Source organism: Bombus terrestris, chromosome 9, assembly GCF_910591885.1.
Source record: "Bombus terrestris chromosome 9, iyBomTerr1.2, whole genome shotgun sequence".
Taxonomy (NCBI): domain Eukaryota; kingdom Metazoa; phylum Arthropoda; class Insecta; order Hymenoptera; family Apidae; genus Bombus; species Bombus terrestris.
The window spans coordinates 15,706,329-15,730,712 of NC_063277.1; the positions used below are offsets into that span (position 1 = coordinate 15,706,329).

The 24,384-nt window shown below is 31.4% G+C and overlaps 5 protein-coding genes and 1 long non-coding RNA gene across 13 annotated transcripts; 3 read left to right on the forward strand and 3 right to left on the reverse strand.

Annotated features, from left to right (window-relative positions):
- The first annotated feature begins 208 nt into the window (after window positions 1–208).
- On the forward strand, window positions 209–3,374 carry LOC100642889 (ubiquitin domain-containing protein UBFD1). Of its 2 annotated transcripts, XR_001098998.3 has the most exons (6): window positions 209–333; window positions 849–1,223; window positions 1,319–1,509; window positions 1,586–1,774; window positions 1,914–2,122; window positions 2,597–3,374. XR_001098998.3 is itself a non-coding variant. In XM_003397799.4 (5 exons), the coding sequence occupies exons 1-5, from the start codon at window positions 321–323 to the stop codon at window positions 2,022–2,024; spliced, it is 879 nt and encodes a 292-aa protein (XP_003397847.1). In that variant the 5' UTR covers window positions 209–320; the 3' UTR covers window positions 2,025–3,374. The 2 variants fall into 2 exon arrangements, 1 of the variants encoding a protein (XP_003397847.1); XM_003397799.4 differs by having other exon boundaries at window positions 1,914–3,374.
- Window positions 2,962–3,857, reverse strand: LOC125385662. The gene is made up of 2 exons (XR_007225181.1): window positions 3,719–3,857; window positions 2,962–3,636 (listed from the first exon to the last, which is right to left on the reverse strand). It is a non-coding gene; the product is annotated as an uncharacterized LOC125385662 (long non-coding RNA).
- Window positions 3,600–6,243, forward strand: LOC100642764. The gene is made up of 2 exons (XM_003397798.4): window positions 3,600–5,039; window positions 5,118–6,243. The coding sequence occupies exons 1-2, from the start codon at window positions 4,284–4,286 to the stop codon at window positions 5,331–5,333; spliced, it is 972 nt and encodes a 323-aa protein (XP_003397846.1). The 5' UTR covers window positions 3,600–4,283; the 3' UTR covers window positions 5,334–6,243.
- Window positions 5,837–9,401, reverse strand: LOC100642645 (WW domain-binding protein 2). 2 transcript variants are annotated; one of them, XM_003397797.4, is made up of 6 exons: window positions 9,233–9,398; window positions 8,624–8,958; window positions 8,357–8,509; window positions 8,040–8,234; window positions 6,640–6,725; window positions 5,837–6,548 (listed from the first exon to the last, which is right to left on the reverse strand). In XM_003397797.4, exons 1-6 carry the CDS (start codon window positions 9,286–9,288, stop codon window positions 6,501–6,503), a joined length of 873 nt encoding a protein of 290 aa, XP_003397845.1. In that variant the 5' UTR covers window positions 9,289–9,398; the 3' UTR covers window positions 5,837–6,500. The 2 variants fall into 2 exon arrangements, with proteins under 2 accessions (XP_003397845.1, XP_012167532.1); XM_012312142.2 differs by lacking the exons at window positions 5,837–6,548; window positions 6,640–6,725 and having other exon boundaries at window positions 7,510–8,234; window positions 9,233–9,401.
- Window positions 9,402–10,058: 657 nt separating this feature from the next.
- LOC100642289 (equilibrative nucleoside transporter 4) lies at window positions 10,059–16,275 on the forward strand. The gene is made up of 10 exons (XM_003397794.4): window positions 10,059–10,472; window positions 11,251–11,405; window positions 11,508–11,636; window positions 11,709–11,783; window positions 11,874–12,097; window positions 12,163–12,274; window positions 12,351–12,518; window positions 12,606–12,793; window positions 12,897–13,137; window positions 13,217–16,275. Exons 1-10 carry the CDS (start codon window positions 10,303–10,305, stop codon window positions 13,600–13,602), a joined length of 1,848 nt encoding a protein of 615 aa, XP_003397842.1. The 5' UTR covers window positions 10,059–10,302; the 3' UTR covers window positions 13,603–16,275.
- LOC100642408 (serine/threonine-protein kinase ICK) lies at window positions 14,749–24,269 on the reverse strand. 6 transcript variants are annotated; one of them, XM_012312135.3, is made up of 11 exons: window positions 21,787–21,904; window positions 21,510–21,699; window positions 20,293–20,545; window positions 19,752–19,873; window positions 19,466–19,678; window positions 18,747–19,094; window positions 18,253–18,417; window positions 18,016–18,141; window positions 17,632–17,904; window positions 17,031–17,242; window positions 14,749–16,911 (listed from the first exon to the last, which is right to left on the reverse strand). In XM_012312135.3, the coding sequence occupies exons 3-11, from the start codon at window positions 20,452–20,454 to the stop codon at window positions 16,790–16,792; spliced, it is 1,743 nt and encodes a 580-aa protein (XP_012167525.1). In that variant the 5' UTR covers window positions 20,455–20,545; window positions 21,510–21,699; window positions 21,787–21,904; the 3' UTR covers window positions 14,749–16,789. The 6 variants fall into 6 exon arrangements, with proteins under 6 accessions (XP_012167525.1, XP_012167530.1, XP_020720287.1 ...); XM_012312140.3 differs by lacking the exons at window positions 21,510–21,699; window positions 21,787–21,904 and adding an exon at window positions 24,086–24,269 and having other exon boundaries at window positions 17,632–17,901; XM_020864628.2 differs by lacking the exons at window positions 21,510–21,699; window positions 21,787–21,904 and adding an exon at window positions 24,086–24,268.
- Between the last annotated feature and the right edge of the window lie 115 nt (window positions 24,270–24,384).

Consider the following 24,384-nt stretch of genomic DNA (forward strand, 5'->3'; position numbering starts at 1 on the left):
AGGATAGAAGAATACAATATGTAATGGAAGAATTAAATTTAAAATATATTTATACATATGCATGTGTAGTTTGTATTTATGTAGAATTGAGAAATTGTTGATGGCATCTGGTTAACAAAGAATTTATTCATATTAAGAATATGAAGACAATATAACCAGATTTTTTATTCATTTAAATTTAGATGAAAGTACTTCCGTTTCACGTTTTTAGAACATATTTAAAAATTTGAAAGTCATTTCAAGGATCGCTGTAAATACGAATAGCAGGAACTACAATGTATCCTGTAATAGTTTGATTGGTCAACGAAATACAGTTCATCATGGAGTACGTCGGTACGTACTTGACGATTTTCGTGATTTTTATTAGCAATTTCCAAGCAATAAATATTTTTTTACATTTTTTTTGTATTTATTATTAATTATTTTTAAATAAAGCAAATATCTACATCCCAGAAAAATCTTACCATGATATGTTACAATCAGGCAATTGTATATGTTGAATTAATTTCCGTACAAACAGTCATATATATTTTTGCTATGAATCTTGCATAAATCTAATTTCAAATTATTTAAAAAATATGAAATTTAACATTTATATATTTTTTCGATGAATTGCGTTTTTTCTGTTCTTTCTTTTAAATACGTGTCATTTTAAACATAACCTTTCATTTATACAATTTTTCCTTTTGTAGTTTTTGTAAATTTTCATTGTTTTTTGTAATCTACTAATGGTTTATTAAAATTTTATTAATATAACTGCTCGTCAACTATCATAATATCATATTATATATGACATAATAATGACAGTATTTGTATTTAAAAAATATTAAGTTACTTATATTTTACAGATGCTGCAAAAAGTAAAAGCAACGACAATTCTTGTAACTCAACTCCTTGTGCTGAATTAGTATCAAATACAAATTCTAATGAAAATTTACTGGTAGAAAAAAAAGATTCAACAGTAAAACATCAAATTCGAGGCATACAAAAGAGAGATAATAATATTGCAACTACCTCGCATGATCCACCCCAAGAGAACATAGACTTTAAAGTGATTTATAATAAACAAAGGATTAATGTAAATTTTCCACTTGATGGCACAGTGGCAAAACTAAAAGCTTATCTTCAAAATATCATATCTGTGCCACAATCTATGCAGAAAGTTATGATTAAAGGACTAGCCAAAAATGAACAAACATTAAGAAGTTTGGGTGTTACAAAAGGTAACTTTTATTATATAATATAATATTCCCTCTTTTGTGCATTGATTTTTATCAGATATTTATTATATGTTGTGTTATATAATTATACTTTTAAGGTGCCAAAGTGATGGTAGTAGGGTCAAAACTAGATGATGTATTAGCCATTTCACTTCCATCAAAACAGGATTTGTTAGATGAAGCTGCTTCCACCACAAATAAAGAACCTTTATCTCAGCAAAAAATACATAGGAAAGTATTAGATAAAGGTATGCCTGATGATGTGATGCCTGGTATATTAGATAGTAAGGTATGACATATACTTTAATTAAAGTAATAATTTTTATTAAATATTGTGTATTTTATTTAATTGTTTTAACTTTTAGGAACCTCTACCAGAATTTCCATTGGCCGGTATGTTAAATAAATCTGGCGGTAAAGTTAGATTAACATTTAAATTGGAGCAAGATCAGCTTTGGATTGGTACAAAAGAAAGAACAGATAAAATACCCATGAATTCCATAAAAGGTGTACACAGTGAACCAATACATGATCATCCAGAATATCATATTATGGTTTGTACTTTAACATAAAATTGGCATGCTCTGACATAATTAAAATTTATCTATTTTTTCAATTTTTCACAAAGGAAGTGTTGCTACATTAATATAATATGAACCATATGATTTACACAAATATTTTTTTAAATCGTAGGCTATACAATTAGGCACAACAGAAGCTTCGAGATACTGGATATATTGGGTTCCTGCACAATACATATCCGCTATAAAAGATGCTGTTCTTGGCAAGTGGTGCTACTTCTGATCGAACATTGATGGAAGTTTCGGTCTCTTCAAAAACAAAGCGTAATCAGGTGTAAGCATTGATACAAACACGACTGTACTAGTCACACATTTTTAACAGTAAGTAATAACTTATTTTGCGTTGGATAATAACTGATATGTTCTAATAAAAGTATTCTTTCTTTTTATTAAGGAAATTTTCTTAGATAATTTTTAACTTTGTTAAAAATGATAAAAATATTTTATAAAGATTAATACATTTTACGAATTTATAATTACCATTTCTGATAGCAAAAAGAAATGTTTATACAACATTGCGATTTCTGGATTATTGAAATTTTTTAATATATTGAAGTAATGCTAACTGTAACCTTAATTTCTCTGAATTATATCGTATATAAGATTTGTAAATATCATAAGTTTTTTAACTCTTAGGAAAATACGTTATATTAAAAAGAAACATTTTATTACATTAGGTAAAAGAATTGTCATTTAAATGAACAGATTAAAGAACTTTAACTTTTCTGTTTATTTAAATAGAAATGCTTGGATCTTTAAAATAAAAGTGAAATGTTTGTAAAATTACATTTATAGGAGGAAGTGAAGAAAGAAGTTATGATGTTGCATTTACAATCTTTTGAAGTTCGTCGAGAAATAATTCAACTTTTTAGTACATTTAATGACACTAAATAATAAATTACAATAGTTTAGATATTCAAAAACGAATTGTTTCAAATCTATTTTTATAGTTACAGTTTATGTCGAGTATCGAAACTGATTTTATAAATGTTAAGTTTCAAAACAAATTTGTCGCAAATTAATTTGATTCAATTAAAAAAAAAAAAGAACAAGAAGGTACGAATTATAAACGAAATTCAAGTTGCAATAAGCTAAGTTATTATCAAGAAATATAGTCCGCATTTTGTAAAGATAGGAAAAATGCAATTTTTGGTACGGTGTTACTGTTCGATTACGAAACAACGAATTTGTCAAAATATATTTGCACGCGTCTTGATATTGGCCTATAAAACAAAAATTTGTCCAGGGGAATTAGCTGTCTCAAAATTTCGCTACGCACTAGAGTTCAAGTGGACTGTATATCTCGACGAGCATTATTAAGACGAGCATTAAATTATTATGTAACGTTAGTATTATAAACTGCTGTAAATTAGGTTTTATACTGTACATGTACACAACTGAAGGAACGAGAACCCGGGAAAACGACAAATCAAACTTGTATCTACCGTAATATCTACATGGAATTCATAACTATTTGCACATTCGAAAAACTATTTCAATGTCCATTTAAAATAAGACTTGTACATCATGTTGTGTGATTTGATAAAAATAAACAATTTTAAGTCTTCTCAAACGTGATTTTCTTTCATTTTTTTTTTATTTGTAAATTATATTGAAATATAAATATAATAAATATTTATTACTAACTCACATAAATTATTCTTGTAAATAAAGTATAATAAAGTAATTTTTAAGTTCTGGATCGAACTCGGGCTTCTTACCCGCATAATTGCGAGAAATCTAGATTCCCTGACGTTTGTTCGTTATGAACAGGAAATTCCTTATTATGGCTTTAAATTACTCGAGGCTAAGCAAGCTGTGTTGCATGGTTTACTCTGTTTGAAGTAAAAAAAGAAAAGAATTATTAGAATTCTGCACGAATTAAAAATTAATTATAATTTCGCAATTGATATAAACCTTCGCATTTCGGTGAAATGTATGTAAGTGGTTCAAGGTTGAATACAGTGCTTGTATGCGTGTATATGTCAAGGCAATACATATGATGATATAACATAGTTCGTGGAAATCTCTGTTTCTACAATTTAAATCGACGTCACTTTGATGTTTTCTCCGTGACTGTCATTTTTAGACATAGTGTAAATAATGAAATAGCACGTTAACTCGTTACTATTAACGGTAATATGATTCTAACCAACATGTAATAAGCGTTTTCTACACAATTGAACAATGCTTTCTCTGTGACAGAAAATCTATGACCTGATGAATGAAGTGTGATCACTAACTAAGCAAAGTGTAAAAAATTAGAAATAATTTTTAAAGAAATGAGTAGAAAAATTATAAATTCTATCGTACAATTATTGCTAATGACAGAATTAATGTTGTCATTAATTTGAAATATGAGTAACCAGAAGATAAGTGGAATATGTATTATTTCCTAAGTAGATGATATACATAAAAAAGATATCCAATATCAATGGTTACTTAAATTTATATTGAATTCTGAACACTTGTCCTATTAGTAATGGAACAGAGTGATAATATATTAGAAGATATAGAAGAAGCATTTCTAGTTTTAACAGAAAGCTTCCTGGAACAAGGTGCATCGTTAGTAGATCTTAAGTCTGCTAGTTTAGAAAATAACATAAAAAATAAAAGGAACCATATCTCACATTACTTGTGTTCTAAAAAGGTTCTTCTTGCCTTATTCACACCAATATTTTGTAGCATACTTTTTAAATATTTATATTTTGATATAATCAGAAGCATTCGTGAAACTAGATGCTTAATACCAAATAATTATTTCATATGGGAATTTACAAGACCGATATCAAATTGTGATTATTGTCGGGATGTTACTTCAGCACTGATCTTGCCAAATTTAACAAGAGAAGAATTCAAACAATATGCCTATTCTTCTAGACCTATGGTGATAAAATATGCTGCAAGTCATTGGCCAGCTTCAAAGGTATTTAGCTGGAAATTCTTCAAAGATTTATATGAGAATATTGATGGTGCTTATGATTCGGTAGATGAATGTCAGTTCTTGCATTTCAAAAGTAATCTTACCAATTTACGTGATGTTTTTGCAATGACTGAAGAAAGAGCTATGCAGCATAATGGTAAAGATCCTTGGTATGTTGGTTGGAAAAATTGTCACCTTCAGATTTTGGATATTATGAAACGGTACTACAATCTACCTCATTTTTTACCAGAGGATGCGGAGGTTCCTTATTCCAATTATGTTTTTTTAGGATATGAAGAAGGTGCCATTATGCATGTACGTATAATGGTAATAATACATGCACACTTATTTTTAATTATTTTTAGTTAATCACAGGTTTTATTTTGTTTACAGCTAGATTATATTTCGCGTCTAATGTGGCAAGGGCAAATTATAGGCAATAAAACGTGGAGCGTCGCTCCGACTCCGGAATGTGATACTGTTTGTACGCGTTTTAATTTTACTGTTTATGCTGGAGATATTGTTTTGTTGGATACAAGAATTTGGTATCATAGCACTTATGTGAAAGGAGGAAACTTTAGCTTGACAGTCACTTCAGAGTACGGATAGATCTTTATATGTATATGGCAAACTTGTATTTGATCAGTTTTAAAGACTACATAGATAGGATTCTATGGAGTTGAACATTTTTATATTATAAAATTGAAAGATCCAAAATGTTTTGCCTTGTTAAATTATTGCATTATATTGATGCTTAATTAAATATACATAAAGTTTTTATATGCACAAAAACTTTGATATTATAGGACATGCTATTAATGAGTAGCATTGCATTATGTATGAAATTTTTATACAGTAAAATTTTTGGAGGTGCCATTTTTAATGACAGATATATATATTTACTGATGCTTAGATTAAAATGTATAGAAGAGTAAATTTTGCAATATTTTAGATTGCCTATTTATTATAATTATTATGTATGGAGTTATATACAATTTCTGGATATTTATTGGTTTTGCCATTTTTAAAAACTAATGGAAATAAGAACGAATTTTTTGAATACTATTAGCACAAATGAAAAAACAATTTGTACTGCAATGTAACTGGTATTATATGTTTGAAAATTATTTCTGTATTCGTATATTTGAATTCTTATACATGTATATGCATTTAAAAATGCATGTAGCACAAGCTATTATAGAACATTTTACTTCCAATAAAGAGATACATACAGTTAAATACGCTTTGGCTAACGAAATTTCGTGTAAATTTAATGCATAAACTTTACCGAAGGCGGTCAATTGTTATTTATTTTATATTTAATTATATATATGTATGTATATGTACAAATATATTCAGCCTATAATTTTTAATAAAATATATGAATATAGATAAAGTGTTTCAATATGACTTTCCCTGCATACTCATATATAGCAACTTTTATTTTATATATTCATTTAATTGCATAAAACACAACGCGATAGAATTTTTTTTTTTTTATAAATCGTTTATACAGATTGATATAGCAAGTATAGATACTCGCATACTTTGAAGCATAAAAGTACAATATATCGTGTTATATTTAAAAATTGTGGATAGCATAGGAAAGATAGAAATATTGTTTCATTTAATTACACACACCAAAACGACATATATCAGAACCTAAAGTGGAATGCATATACCTGTTGCTATGCAATACAGCATATCATACATATAATACTAATTGAACAATGTGCTGATGTTACATCATCATTTTCAGACTTCAAGGTTGCATTTCTACTGATCCTTTTTCTCTGTTGCCTGTTGAAAACTTGGTGGACTTTCCTAAGATATATACAAAGGAATATTTATTTGTAGTATTAATTTTTGATTCCCAGATAATATTTAAAAATTATATAATAAATGTTCTACTTACATAGTATGCAGGAGGTGGAACATAGGCGCACTGGGGTCTGTTTGGATCATAATATGCACTTTGAGCAGCTTCTGCTGCTTTTGCATCTGTAAATGATAAAAGGAATAAAACACTTATATAACAAAAACATTAAATTTTTAGTCGAAAATATATTTAAATTTATGATAAGTCACATACATTTGTACATATTTGAAGTAGTAAATTTAAATTGATCTGGCATTTTTGATTTTTATAAAAATTATTGAGACAAATTAATTTTTTAAATATATATTTTGTAGTTTGATCTTTCTAAGATTTTAAGAATTTTATTTATTTTATAATAGTATTGATAAATTTTATTATGTAGATAAAATCATAAAGCAAATCACTTTCAATATTTTCACATGGATTTTGAGATAGTTTGTTTAAAAAATTAATAAATTAACACAATTTTTCAAACAGTAATAGAGTAGCAATATTTTGTGAAACGACACTTTGGTTGAATGAGTCATTGAATATGCTAAAAATCTATATTCTTCTTAGTGCTATTTTAACGAAAAAGAAACAAAATTAACGATTGATATACTATTTTGATAATTTACACTAACGAATAAACAAATAAAAAATAATTAACGAGCCATAATAACACTCGCGTATTTTTGAACTATCTCTGACAACTATGTGATAATAACTGAGCATAGTGAAAGTCAACCTTACTACAGGTCAACCAAACCTGTTGTGCAATAATGTTGCATAATATTTGATACCTAAGGTTTTTCAAGTGAAATAAAAACTATGATATTATTGTTCGATTATTTTACGAACGAAATATATACGATTTTTATAATAGAGCAATATTTCACATTGGTGGGTTTAAATAAAAACAGCAAGTTATATTTGGCTAAATTTTAATAACATAATATGTTCTTGTATTATAATGATCATCACAAAGCTATATATGATAGAAGCAGCAAAAATATAATACTTTAATATACAATAATAATTAATAAAAAAACAAATATTTAAAAATAATTTGATATTCACTGTTATGTGTATGTATTATATCATATGATCCTCATGTCATAAAGAATAATATAAGATACAAGTTTATTCATATGTTCCTTCTATGCATTTTTAATATACTAACTAATATTTTCTTATCTTTCATTTATTATAATTTATTTTAAAGACTTTCGAAAATTTGGCCATTATTCAGATAATGTATGATACAAACATGCATACACAAAACATGTAGCCCCATATGTTTAATAATTAGTAATTAGGTGGATATGGATTGTAAGGATTTTGTTGTGGGTAATAGCCAGACTGTGTATAATTATTACCTTGAGAATATGGAGTATATGGTGGAGGATTTTGTGGATAACTGTTATATGCTGGCTGTCCATAGTTTGGATACGCACCTGCTTGGGACATTGGTTGGGCATTATAACTTGGATTAGCCCACCCAGGTGCTCCATTTTGTTGAGGTGGTGTCCAATTAGGTTGTTGACTGGAAGTGCCCCATGCACCTTGTGGCGGTACGTTTGCATATCCTTGATAAGGTGTATTTATACCAGGATATGGAGGTGGCATATCCGTCATATATACACTGTTTGCTATACAATATAAATTTACATTCCTTATGTGTGTATAAAACATTAAAATTGTGCTAATTATAAGAAAACTAATAAGGTTTTTATTACATTGAAAAAATTTTAGAGAAAAATAGATGTTTAACCTGGTGGAGTATGTGAAAATGCATCATTTTGTGGAAGCCACCCATAATAACCAGTCTGTGTTGCTTGGTAAGCAGGTGGTGGAGCTGCATACCAATTTGATGTTGGTGGTTGATATGGTGGTGGAGCATCATTTGCTGGTCCATTACGCTGAGCTACAAATAGGTAAAAACAGTTATATACAAAGCATCGTAATGTTCATAGACAGACAATAAGAGAGAATTACTAAAGTTTATATCTGCTAAGATAACTAATTATAACGAACTTACCCATTGCTGCTGCTCTTAACATAGCTTGACCAAATTCTATTGCACCACCACTTTTGAAATGCAACTTAAACTTGCATTCTCCAATCCAATTGCCATTTGGCTGAGCACGGCATTTACCTTTGATGTAATTAGCACCAAATATTGGCTGTTCTATTTCAACATCACATAATGTTATAAAAGGAAAACTAAACGACTGCATCCTTTCTTTGAGATCTTTGGCATTAAAAATCATTCGATGGGTGGTCAGGTATAATCTACCATATTTGGTACCAGCAAATTCCACTTGTTCTGGTCCATGGAATTCCATTGTGACATTGTCACAAAATAATAATATGCTAAATAAATAAAGATTATATTTGTTTATATCGTACTTAGTATAATATAGAAAAAACTGAAATGACGATAATTTTTATTAATTCTAACAATTTTACTGCAAATATTTAATATATCTTTGATGTAGTAATCATTATTCAGAAAAACGATTATTGATAAAAAGGAAGTTACATTCGGAAGGCCACGACGATAACTACGTTGTAAAAACGTCATAAGCAAGAACATGTGAAACAACGATCACATTATCAAAAGTTGCTAACATATTTTATAACTTACCATTCTCCGGCGTGTATTAAAACGCCCCCGTTAGCGTGCGCTGTATTTAACGACATATTTTTTAAACGTTTTCTTCAATACTGTTGAAATTTCCAGCAACAATCTTCCTTCATCAGCTGATTCATAAGTGATAAGTATGGCGCAGTGCGCACGCGCACTTATCTCGATATAATATATCTAACGATATAGTATATGCGCACAATACGTATATGGTGAATTTGTATTTCACATAAATGCGTAACCATCTTTCTCAATTAAAATATTTTTGACGATATTGTTCAAAATACTTTACTAACTGCTAAAAATTTAAACATGCATAAAGTATTACATATATATATGCAAACCTATACTAAAATATGATTATAACAAACTGATGCAATACCTTAGCGCTGAAGCAGAATTGAAATGTGTATACATTTTCGTATATATGTCTCGAGGATATACTTCATTTACAATTTATGTTCACTTTAGAAACTAATATGAAAAATAAAGGGAACCATATCTCTCGATACTTGTGTTCTGAAACGATTCTTGTCTTATTTAAATCGATATTTTGTAGCATATCTACTCAGACTCAAAAGCATTCGTGGAATTAAATGCTTAATACCAAATAATTATTTTATATGGGAATTTACAAGGTCGATAGCTGGAAATTTTCCAAAGATTTATATAAGAACATCAATAGTGTTTCCCAAGTTGAAACATCGTCATGATTTAACCCAAAGTGTTGAAATGAAAAAAGTTTAAATTCCTATATTCAAAATTCGCGGTAACACGGGAAGAAGAGACGCAAGTGCGCACGCAGAAATCAATGCCGCAAATTTTCAAAGCATGCGCCAGTGCACGAAGACAATCACGTCTGTACTACGCGTAAAGAAATAAATAAGGCAGTGATCAGGTGCAATTAACCGATTGGCAGGAAGTGCATGGTGTAGTGGAATCAGACGGTCCTTTTTTTAGTAAAAGCCGGCCAGTTGAAATTCTTCCGAAAACAATGAAATCATAAAACAGTTCAACGGCTAATTGATTACTGTTTTTCTCATTCTTAATACGCGTCGATCACGGCAGACATGGATGAAAATTTGAGCCGGGGCTACGTGCAGTTAGGGAAAGCGAGGGGCATGAACGAATTCAAATTTTCCAATGGATTCACTCATCTGTCACCGCCTGTTGACAAATGCAACTTCATCTACTCCGCCCTTATGCTTGGCGGCATAGGATTCCTCTTGCCGTACAACAGGTCACGCCGCAATCAAACACTATATTCCTCCGTGTGTCGGCAATCGAGTGTCAAAGACCTCTGTACCTTTAATTTACGCTCTTTTCTTGAAAGTAAAATCGAACTTGTAGTATACGCTTGTGCATGCTTATGTCGAACACCAAAACCATGTATACCTTATGTTTTGATATACATTGGATCCTTGCATAACGCTGATTCGTATAACGCGATAAGAAGATCGTGACAATACTCGTAAAGCGCGATAAGCCGGCTAGAAAAAATATTTGAACCTTCTTTTTTTTTTGCAATGAAGAATTTTTCTTTAACAGATTTTATATACTTCATCTTCATAGCATCAAATTTGTGTAGTTATGTAAACATGCTACTAAATGATACGAAATGTAATGTACTTGGATCTGTTTAATTGATTTATAAATACTGTGATAAATACAATGTTATGCAAATACTTTTTGTAGCCGCTGTATTTATATATAGGAAAGCTAATGGTTATAAAGGATGTAAAAATTTATCTCTTATGCTCGAACTGGTATAGCTGATATCAAAGAAAGATTCGTATAACGCGGAATATTGCATAACGATCCGCTGTACTTTTAATAGTGATTCTAGATCGTAAATGCTTGTCGAAAATCGATCAATGATCTCAGGGATGATCATATGAGAATATTGCATGGCTATACTTAGTAGTAGATCGTTAGTAAAAAATATTTCTAATAAAAAATATTAATTAGGTGAGTTTATTATTCGTGGAACGTAACGTCGATGTTTTTGTTTCTTACAGTTTCATCATAGCGGCGGACTTTTTTCAAGCGAGGTATCCCGGAACTACTATAATATTCGATATGTCAGTTGTCTACATTATCATGGCCTTTTTCGCGGTTTTTGCAAATAATATTTTGATCGAAACATTGTCCCTAAACACACGGATAACATTTGGTAAGAATTAACAGCCAGTGTAAAAATTGTTGTATTAAGAACATGAAAAAAACATTTTGTATAAAAATATGCTATTATTTAATACACTAATATGAATTGTAGGATATCTGGTAGCCTTCGTCACCTTAAATTTTGTTGTGATTTCCGAGATCTGGTGGGAGCCTTTTAACGTGGCTACTTCTTACACGATTAATTTAGTCGTCGTTGCGATAGTATCGCTGGGCTGTACCGGTAAAGAATGCTTTGTGTCATGAATTCCATGAAAATTCACATTTTATATTAAAATTGCTATTTTTTAATTAGTTCAACAATCGAGCTTTTACGGATACACTTCCATGCTTCCCAGTCAATACACACAGGCGGTGATGATTGGAGAAAGTGAGAAATAAACACTGAAATAATTGTTTTATTTAAAGCATCGAATTGACGAAATATTAAAAAAAAAAAAAAACATGTATTTTCTTGTAGGCATTGCTGGTTTTTGGGTATCAATCAATCGAATATTAACAAAGTTTTTGGTTGACGATGAACGTAGCAACACATCTATGTTTTTCGTTTTATCGAATAGCACGATTCTAATGTGCTTCTTACTAAACCAAAAAGTTCGCAAGACTGATTTCGTGCAGTTTTATATAACATTATGTCAAGAAAGAAATCGAATTACATTAGAACCGACGGAAAATGTTGGTTTGGTACGTATTAATTATTATTAACCAACAATTTTAATTAAATAATATTAAATGTTTTTTGTGAATAGATGGATCCATTGGATCAGGTCGGGGACCCTTCGAAAGGTCAGTATGGGGTTCTAAAGATTCAGACTAGTCCTTTAGGAAATGAATCTGCAAGTGGAAACACCGAGCTAAATGGTAAAAATTACAATTTATTTCTAGTGCGTCGAATAACATTTATTTGTGATAATAAATCAATAGTTTTTATTTTTAGGAACAAATCAGTATTCACCATTCTCATTCAGTAACCCAGTATATGAACCTGGCGCGCCATCAGGAAATCCTCCTGGTAGCGCTGGTCCTACATACAAAGTTGAAGATGTAGTTGTTATGAGAGGAACGTATGGAACTCAAACTAGTAAACCGTGGACTGAAATCAAAAGTACCATATTCTTTGATTCTAAATTTTTATTATACCATAAAATTAATTTTTCTTCGTGAAAAACTAACATGCATGATATTTTTTAAGAGGGTTTTCTTGCAAGACTTGAAGTGGCAAAAATAATATACCCATATATGGCTAGTATTGGTCTGGCATACTTTGTAACACTTTGTTTGTACCCTGGAATTATGTCAGAAATTATTTCTTGTGAGCTTGGATCATGGATGCCGGTAATTTTGATGACAGCGTTTAATACTTCTGATGTATTGGGCAAGGTAGAAAGAATTTTAATGTCTCGGATATATATTCTCTGAATGTACATTCACCTAAAATTTAGCAGTTGCGCACATATGAATACCTTGTTATTTAATATTTCAGATACTTGCTTCGATTCCTTATGATTGGAAACGTACACAGTTACTATCATTTGCGAGTGTTAGAGTTATATTGATTCCTTTATTTCTACTTTGTGCATTACCTAGAAGTGCTCCAATATTTTCTGGAGAGGGATATCCATTGCTACTTTCTTGCTTGCTTGGCGTGACAAATGGCATCGTTGGATCGGTACCAATGATGCAGGCACCTACCAAAGTACCGGAGGGACATCGTGAATTAGCAGGTATTATATACTATATGTATATTTAAATTTTCATTTACGATGATGACTCATTTCTTATAACGTTACTGTATCTTTTTAGGGAATATTATGACTTTGTCATATACTACAGGTTTGACAGTAGGCTCGTTATTCGCATACATACTGGATACTGGTTTCGAACTACCAATCCAGTCGAAAGATGTATGTTTTAATGCATTAAATTCATCAGTAATGCCACTTAATTATACAACACCAAACATTTTAACAACTATTATGTCTTCCGCATTACCCACGTTAGAAAACGTTACACCAAAGGTAAAAACTACTGTAACTGTCTTGTCAACTATTTTAACATCCACTTTGATGTCTAATAATACTACCGTTAGTACATTAACTAGTGGTGTGATGGAAGCATCAACGACTATATCCCCGAAGATGTTTGTTAACGTTACCGCTTCAGTTAATAATGCAATTTTACAACACTAGGATACGCACGTTTGTGTGCTGTGTTGAATCTGGTGCTTTATCTAAATAATTTTATTCAAATAATTTATTATGATGTAGAATCTTATTTATTGATTTGTAGATTATAACTATTTATTCGTTTAAATTATCGCAGTATTTTCCGTACAAAATGATACCAATAAATTTGTAAAATGTTAAAGAGATTTTGATTCGATAGTTAAAATCGCCAGATTGAACACACACACAAAAATTCGAATTCTCGATCCTTATGATTTCATAAATATTGCAGTAATTATTTACTCGAGTTTTTACCGGAATTTATTAACGAGTAAAAGATATTTTTAACGAAAAGAGTGATCAGGAGTCAATAAAACAAACACGAAGTAATGTTGTATCCACAATACGTCGAACAAATACTTCTTTTTAACTCCTGTAGAATAATTAAGCCAGAAAAAAGCTTTAAAAGTCTTCTTCGATGATATTATTGTGTCCTTTATATAATTGTGGCTAATTTTATAGCCGTCTACTTATTAAATTTTATTGTTGAACGCAAAAAAAAGATTCAAATATATAGCTGTAAAATTTGTTGCACGTGAGAAGGAGAGCAAAAGATCTTTTTAATCCTTAAATAATATGATGACGAATAATCGTAACTCGACAGAGACAATCCTAACGCGTTAACTCATAGTGTTCCTTTATTTATTTAGGCAATTTTAAGAATTAAGAAAATAATATTTCTCTCAAAGTTTCTGTCTAGATAAAAAAGAAGAATCTGCTACTGAAAATAGTATTTGACTTCGTATCATTTAAGGATTAAATCATATCCTTCGATGAGTTGTTTTCTAATTTAAAACTTGTTAACTTTATGTTAATCCTAGAACTGTCCGGAACGACACGAAAAAGGGGGAAATTATATCCAAACGATATTCAAAGTCCTTCCTGGTAGTTCTGAGCACTGCACTTGTTAGATCAATGGTTGAGACGTAGCAAATTTACGCGATCTAGTTATCGTGCAAGTATATTCTGTAAGAGATTGTTATATGTCCGCATGAATAGTTAATAATTATAAATGTAAGATATATATACTTACAACATACTTCCGTATGAAACGAAGAAAACGATGAAAAAAGAAGAAAAGAAGAAAAGCATGTGTTTTTTTCGAGCGCGTAGTTTTTTACCTAAGTTAATACGCCCAGAAACATATCCATATTGTTGCCTGGAAAGGTTTATAATCAAATATTCTCAATCTTTGTAGCCACTGAATGAAACTTTACACACTGGATAGGTACATTCTGCAAAAGATCATATTTTCACGCGTTGTCATATAGAAGTTAAACGTATAATTAAAAAAGAGAAGGAAGGGTAGATTCTTTATCAGAATTCTTTCCACTATTTCTTTCTTAACGTTTGTTTTATATTAAATCACATAATGAAGCTCATCCAAGCTCGTGAATTAAATGGACTTAACCGACAATTTAAAGCTCGGAAGCATTTTTACGAACGTTCCGACGATGGATTACACTTCAAAGTATAAAAGATTACATCTTAATAGATAAATGTATATGCATAATATTCACCAAATGTACCACCCATCCAAACAGCTTACAGTTGTATTTCATATATTCAAAATATATCTAGAAATCGTTTAGAGATGAAGCATACATACACACACGCACACACGCACACGCAAACACACAACACACACACGAACCCGGCATTACATGTAAAACATACATACGTAAGAATTGTCTATACATACCCATACACACGCAAATTCGAGGTAATGCAAATTAATCATATCAATCTTCGATTCGTATCATCGATTCTATCACAATTTCTCTTGTACGATGGTTTGTTTTATCCGATCGCAATCCGGATGCACAAAACGTCGACACCTTTTTCAGACTCAGTGTGGAGTAAGATTGTTAAGATTCGCGGAGAACTGACAAGTCGTTACATACATGTCATGTGTATATCTTTACTCTCAACATATCGAGATATGGAGTGGGATTTTGAAAATTTATCGAATAGGAAAAATTGAGAAAAGTGTTGGGGGATCTTCAGCACAGGGAAAAAACGAAAACACGGCACGTTCCTTTCTGAGATATTTTTTTATGAGATGAATTCCAGTTTTACAATCGCATCGTAGGCGAGAAAAGATATTTTAGTGGTTCGTTAAGCGACTACGGTATATTTTTTATTGCCCTTTCATTAGTATCGTAAACTTGCAATATAAGTTCCATGATATATCTGCTAAAACCTATGTTAGAGAAAAGAAATGAAAAGAAAAAAAAATGCACGTGGGAGAAAGATACTCGAAAGGTCGAACGTAATTAGGGGAGTTTATACGAGGATTACTAAAAAAAATCGTAATAGAATTATGAAATGAGTGATGAGGTATGATTATGAGTGTACAGTATAAGAATGCTTCTTAAACGATTGTGTGTAGAAAATACGGAGAGTCCTTTTGTTTGATAATCATATTTTTCATTAAAATGTAACTATCCGTATGTCAGATACGACATGGAGTAATATTCTGTACAGCCTTTAATGTATATATATTCGTTAAAAGAGTACGTATACAAAGAAGGGCAGATGTGATCAATTTTTACATTAGTCTTCTACGTATCAGAAGTAACTACTCCATATCGTAATTAATAACATGTACAAATAATAAATATGTATATATATATATTATATTCTTTAATATATCTTATCCAAGTATAATACTCTTTACGAATCAAACATTACACTCTTGATCACTATCATTGATCGATACTGTCTCCTATATTATTTTCCTTTACATCAATTTACTGATCTCGTATTTTTTTCTTTCCTTTACTAAAAAAAGAAGGGGACAAATTAATGTACTGAATGCTGTACGTATTATCAAAATACTGTCACTTAATCGGTAATAATTCGCAATAATATCTGTTAACATATTTAAGTGACACAAATCTCTTTTTTTCGGATTTTCCCTACCTATTACAATAAGCTAAGGCCGGTTCATTAGATATTAACCAAGTCGGGTTAAGAGTATAATCACTAAAGCGGCTTAAAAAATAATTAATCAGCAAAGTGATTATGCTCTTAAAGACCGTCAAACCTTTATGTTTCTTTTACAGTGGGATGAAATGGTAAACGCCATTCTATCACAGTTAAATAAATTGAATACGCTAAGTTAAATATACGCATAGTTTTCAAACAGTCATTTGAGATACTTAGCAGCCCAGTCTGTTCGACCATGAAGACTTCCGCTGCCTTTTGTGTTCAGCACAGTTCCGTATGCGATTGGTTGATGTGTTCCTTTATTTGTATTTTCTATCGAACCCATAATTGTTAATAATAATAAATTAATAACCGAGATTCAATGATCAACGTTGAAAGTATCTGATCAAATGTGGAAGAAATATTTGTCTTAAAAAATGGACAAAGTTAAGAGTACTTACTGATATTCTGTGTACCATAAACGCTGGGATAAGGCAACCTTAAACTTTGATCGGTGAGGTATCGATTTCGTGGAATGTAATATTGTCTCGTCTGATTCTCGACAGAGTTCTTAGGTACCCAGAAGGAATCGGTGAATTCTTCGTACTTTTCCATTGGTTGACCAACCAGGTTCCGTATTAATCTAGGCCTGTTCGGATCGGAGTCACCGTTTCTTCAAAAATAAAAAAGAAAACGAGAAACCATTAGACGAAAACTCGATTAAAATAAATCGATTAAAAACTTGAATCTCAGGAATTCATCGATTTAATTTATTGAACATCTTTTGATTTACAGTGGAAGGCGGATAGTGTACAAAGTACAAAAAAAGAAAATCCAGTTTGAGAAAAGGATTCTCGAAAATCAGTCACGTCCATTAAACAGCACCTAATTACGAGTATATAAAAGAAATAATCTCAAAAGAAATATCCTATCGTGTCCAGACACGTGAAACATTTGCGAAGCTCGTTTTCCCAGATCATACAATACAGCAATGTACATCCCAGTATTGTCAGCGAGCAAGGGATCAGGATTTGCTTTAGTAGATCTCGAAACATTCGATACCTGGACGCTAAACTCGCACTTGGACCAGCGACGTATCGAGCCACAGCGATGTAATGTTGCTTCCCCGATGCTTTTCGACCATTCTTCACGTTTGATGGCTGCAACTGATTCCAATTAATGGTCGATGGCTCGTTCCAAGCTGGCAACACCCAGTTCCCGTTGCTCTGCTGCGTATTCTCTGGCAAATAATTGGCATTCCAATTGGCACGGTTCTCTTTGTATAGTCGTTCTGGGACTAGCTTTGCGTTCACGTTCTCGGGAATGATCTTGCTACTGACGTGGACAATTCAAGGATTAGATTTTATATAGAGTTGTATTGCGGTACGCAGGGAGGATTCCTACTTAATACGCAGCTTTTCGATTTAGGAAATTCGAGCAACCCACCCCAAGAGCTCGGCAAACTCGTCCTCGTCCAATTTTTGTGGATTGCTTTCGCGCATGTAACTATTATGGTTCAACAAAGGTAGTATCGTTTGCTGTTGCTGCTGCTGCATCATTTTCTCTTGTACTCTGTAATTAAGTGCAAGCTCGTTTGATATTTTTAAACGTCGATTTCTTATATTTGCGTAACTCTATCTTCGTATGCTAAGGTATAAAAATACAAATATCGATTCAATTCACCTGGATTCCATCGAACTCCTGAGTACTTCTTGCTGGGTGTAATTGTACGGTTTAGGAACAGGGGGTGGAAGATTCACTTTGTTCAAAACGAGATCTCGTTGAGATGTGACACCGATCTTTGTACTATTAATTATACGCGGGATGCTCGTTTGGAAATAGGGATACCTATAAAAGCGTTATTTCAATGATTATTAGTTATTTTTTGTTATAGTCTACAAGGTGGATCAACTAAATGAGATTACATAAATTTCTGCCTAATCTATCGTTGTATGAAAAAGTCCGTTGAAACAAAATTGTCACTAATACAACAAAATAAACACTATTAATAAACCCTTAAAAAATAGAAGTAAAAGTAAAAGTAAAAGTATAACAAATAAAAGTCTAGCAAATAACGGTGAAATATTATTTTTGTAATTGTCCGTTCCATTTAGCTGATCCATTACAGGATGGATCGAATGTACAGATATTATTTAGGTAACTTGTAAAAGTTTTACCTTAGGGATTGCTGTGCTGTAGGCCTTTTAATAGGATTCCATTGTAACATATCTTCCATAAGTATTACTGCTTCTTGGCTAGCATTTGGTATTAAAACGGTTAACGATGTGCGAGAAAAGTTTGGAAACTTGAAATTCATAGCGGCAGCCAGTTGATATCCGTCTGGCCAATCATCCTTCTCCGGCGTGCCAATGACGGAACATATTTTAAAGATTTCGTCGATTTCGCTTTTCCCGGGGAAAAGTGGCCGAAACGTGTATAGTTCGGCCATGATGCAACCCACCGCCCAAATGTCGATCGGGCTGTTGTAAGTCGTGGAATGGAGTAGCACTTCCGGTGCTCTGTACCTGAAATGAAACCCTTAAATTGATTAAAAAGAAAATTCTTAATTTCTCTTACGTATTTCAATTCACGTTTGTTTCTATTATCATTATTATAAATATTAATATATAATATTAACTTTAAGTAGGGATACAACTAAAAGATAAGATATTGACTTTTTCTAAATCAAAAGATTAAAGAGAGATTAAAAAGATTTCTTTATTATTTCATCCCTTGTTGTTCGTTAAAAATCACTTTACAATTTTCTTATTCATTTTAAATAAGTCGTCCAATGGATGAGAAATATAATTTTGTCAATTGTTTGTGCGATTATTGTTAATTGAACGTACTAATAATAATTATTGATTAAACAAATGTTTGAGTAAATAGATATTACCATCTGGTGGATACGTAATCCGTGTAAGGCGGCCTTGAACGTATTTCCCTGGCCAGGCCGAAATCAGCAATCTTCACTAGTTCTGGCCCCATACATAATAAATTTTCAGGTTTCATGTCGCGGTGGAAAAAGCCATGTTTATGCATGAACGCCAGTCCTTGAAGCACCTGATACACTATATTCTTGATTACCGGCTCAGGGAAAAGTTTATCCCTGTTGCATAATACATTCATCAAAGTTTAACTCCCTAAAAGTTGGATAGATAATTCAACAACATTTTTTTTACCTGTCCTTCATTAGTTGGTAAAGATTCTCCTTCATATATTCGAAGACGAAATACAACACGTCATTTTCACGAATTACTTCCTTTAATTTGACTACATTCGCGTGACTGAGCTTTTTCAAGGACTACAAACGAGAAAAATTGGAACGAATATTTAATTTCTTTCTCATTCCGAACGCTGGAACTATTTTAATAACTAATTTCCGTCAGTGACTAAATTAGTTATTAATTTTAGATACAATCAAAGAATACATGGAATCTAACACGTACATCTATAGGAACGAGTTATTATCTAGACTATGAATTTTTATACAAGTTTATACATTTACTTGGCAGTTAATAATAAAAAAGAGACAAGTTAAAAATTACAATGCATACTCTACTTTGTATATCTTACAAATTTCTGCATACGATATTTTATTCAATGCACTTTTGTAATTTTAAATTTTGTGCATAATGCGTCAAAAATCATAGCCCAACGATAAGATCAAATTACGAATTCTCTTGCCAGGATCTATAAAATAAATTATTCTTTTTACATTACTTTAACTTCGCGTAAATTCATCGCCTCTTCCCACGAATAATATTTCCTCTTCATTCTTTTTATGGCAACCTTTTCCCCGGTATCGATGCGTTCCCCAAGAACAACGGAACCGAATGTTCCATCCCCTAATTGGTTTAACGTTATGTATCGATTCATTTTCATCGATGTTCGAATTGTCGAAGGTTTACAACATTTCTTCAGCTTGCGGACCGATCGTTCGTCTCAAAATACTCTGGATGCATCATATTAATTTCTAAAACAAAAATTGCCACTTTTCTTCATGACCTTGAAAAAATTAATTAGAAATTATTTTCAAAGAAATTAAATTCTTAGATTGAATTTTCTATTGAAATAATATTTCGACAGATTGCTTTCCAACCATATACGCAGTACCAGTATCTAATAATATTATTAACGATTAATAATAATTGAATCCTTAATGAAATAGAACGAATGAAATTTCATGCGAATTTCGTTTCATCATCTTATCGTTATTTATAACACTATCATCTTCATACTTCCCGTTTAATAACGATCATAACGATAATAAATATCGATCATGATGATTAAACCTGTATGACTTTATTGATCTACAAAATGAAAAGATATATTTTGGTAAATTCCCAATCATAATAGCAATAACGTGATTTTCACTAATGATAGCTCGTAAAGATTATGATAATGCGATGTAATAATAGCTCAATAGTCGAGTAATAATCATTATTCTTTTTGCATAGTACGTAGTAGATGACGTTCGTTAAATCATTATAATAGTTATCTGAAACTACTTAAATTTACATGAATTGTTAGTTAATGTAGTTATTAGAGTGCCCATTAGAACGTTCGATAAGTAATATAATTATACAAAATGGATATTCATTTGTTATGAATTTGTTATAACATTTCGTAATCTTCATTTACAAGGCGATATTGATGTCAATATGTAGTTGCGTTCAACTGGCTCTCTTATGTAACAGGAGAAAGAATCAAAGCGTTCTTTTACCGTTTCTTTCGGCAAACAGAGACACGCGTATTTCCTGTAGAAACGTTTTTAAATAGCAGATAAGTATTTGGTTCGATTAATCAAATTATCGCTTTATTTATCTTATCTTTCTCTCAGATTTCGTATTGTCAGTGAATTATTACTAATTCATCGCTAATTCGAAATAAGACATTTTCATATTACATTAGCCGAAATAGAAAGATTACGACCCTACCAAGGCTATCTACGTAGCGACGTTTCATAGACGCGTAGTAGCAAGTACATTTGCATGCAGCGGTCATTGTGAAGCATTGTGCACCTGTTCACGAAAAAACAATCGACAGAAGTTTTCGTTGCTACGCGTTTTCGTCATGACGACTGGACACTGTCAGTAATCAGTAGCGAGGCGTACGTGTACGTTGCAGCTACAAACGAATATATCGATATAGAAGAAAAACGTCTTTCTCGTCGCTCGACACTTTAAAATAATGACAAAACAAAATGTATCTTACTGTACGCTTCTTTAATTGAACATCGACGTAGATCACATTGGTCGTGTCTAGCAAACCACTCATAGACACTGGGCTTAATTTTTCTGTTAGTTATCTATATCTATTTTTCTGTTAGTTATCTATACGTTATATAAATTAATATATTAGTTATCTATACGTTCATCAATATTCATTTATCTACCTTTCGTAATCGTAATCGCATCTGTGATAGAGAAAAAGGAAAAAAGCAGTATTTTATCCGATTAATTATTATCTGCCCGTTTGTTTTATCTTTTTCCTGGGGAAATAAAATTCGATATAACGGGTAAATTATTGTATCTGATAAGGTCTATTTATAAAATCGCCCATCAGATAATAGCTAAAATTGCTAAAAGTTCATTATGTTTCGAGATTAATTTCTATGTTTCCTCGTTGTTCATTGATATTCATCGATATCACAGTGATGATCGGGACGATTTGTTCGATATCGAGGATAACAATAACAACAATGAACGATCGCGAAAAATCTTTACTAGAGAAAAATCGTGCAATTGATCGAAGGAAAGGCTGTACACACTTCAACCAGCTTATACCACTTGTTGGAAGTTATTGGAGTTAAAGTTTCACTGCTAACGGAAATGCTATCGAGAAAATGCTGATGTATAGCTCGTAAAATATGAAATGGTATGCCGGTACCGATATGTAGATACCATCGCACTGAATTTCATTTAGTTTGAAATATTGACACTTGTTACTTCTTAGATATATGAGGGTATTTTGCTAAAGACACGTGTACTTTATACGTCGTTTATATGAATAAATGTGTAATTAAATACATGAATAAATAATTTGGTGGCATTTTTTGTCCATTTGTCAACATATGTAAAATTGACGTAAAGGTGAAATAACAGCTACCGTCAATTCGAATAAAAAATAATAAGATAAAAAAAAATCATAGATAGTTTAAAATGCATAACACAAATCGTCAATCGCTAATCATTAATCATTGCTGTTTTGTAACTGGACTTCGGATTATGTATTTACGTATTTGTGGGAAATTTGAAGGCACAAGCACGTGTAATATGCAAAAATTAATATTCAAGGTACAATGCTATCTGTAACAATATTTAATGCGTCAAACAAATTTCTCTCCATGTTCTATCCATTATATTCATAAAAATATGAATTCATATAAATCCGCGGCCAATCGGCAACTAGAGAATTTTAAAGCTTTGAAATCTCGGAAATTGAAAGATCTTGGATTAAAAATTTTTGCAAAATAAACAGATAGTATCTCGCAAGAATTAAGATTATACGTAAGTGGTTTCGACAAAACAAATACGATAACCCACTTACGTTTTAGAATGATTTTGTTCGATGAGAACAACGCAGGTCAACATCAAGATTAGCATTTTCCTTACGTTCGCATGTGGACAATTTTCGTAACGGGTCAGTCATGCGAGAATATAGATTTTCTTAGGTCTTACGATTCAAGAAAACGGCTAAGTGTATGTATAATAGGCCATTACTCAAGTTCTGACCTTCTATAAAAAGTTATAGCGTTACTTTCTTTGGCAATATATAGTTATTTAATTTGGCAGCAAAGTTCTGCGTAATTTACCCAGAGTTTGTTATTATATAATAGAAAAAAAGCTAGACCTCAGCAGTAGTTACATAATAAGATATAAATATTAATGAACTAATAAGCGATCAATTGTAATTCATTTGATACCCATTCAACGTTCAATATTTTTATTTTAAAATCATATTAAAAAATGTTACGCGAAATAATGCCGCAAGAACAATTAATACTGCAGAACAGTGTGGAATAACATGTAACACGATAAGTCGAATTTAAATAGAATAAAAATTTCATCTCGGTAAATTCACGATCGATTGAATCTATTCGATCGCTTACAATTTTTCGCCAATATCTACTAACATTATACAATATACAAAATATTATACGAATGACCAACACGTAAAAAACAAAACCGATCAATCAACGTAAGATCGTACTATAATTAACACCTGTTTTAATATATTTTGCACGATTTAACTACGCGTTCTTGATCCTCAAATATTTAATTTACTTATAAAAGGATTACTTTGGAAATTTGTACGTTCGATGCGAACGTGGGACAAAATTTAAAAGTTTTGAAATCTGACGAAACGGCTAATGTTAAGCAAACGGCTCAAATTTATCGTATCGTAGTTTAACCGGAAGCGTTAGGAATTGGAGACGTTGTCCGTTCAAATTTCAATATTCACTGTGACTTGGAAAGCGTGAACGAATATGATGATTTTAATTTTTACTTACGACGAAAACCATCTGGCTCACCAACATTCCACGTACGTGATTACCTTTCTGCGCAATGTTCCTTCGCAAACTGTTAATCGAGCGGCCATGCTTCACCGTGTGTAGTCATGGTTACAAGTACTAACTGAAACTTGTACCATTGGTGGTTGTTTTAACCCTTATTGTGATAATTCGTTGGCTGATCGCGTTCTTTTTCATTGATGAAAATAAAACAAACATCGAATTTTACAACTGTTATAAACAATTCAATTATAAGTAGAAATATTATTGCAGAAAAGAAAATGGTAGATAACGAAAGC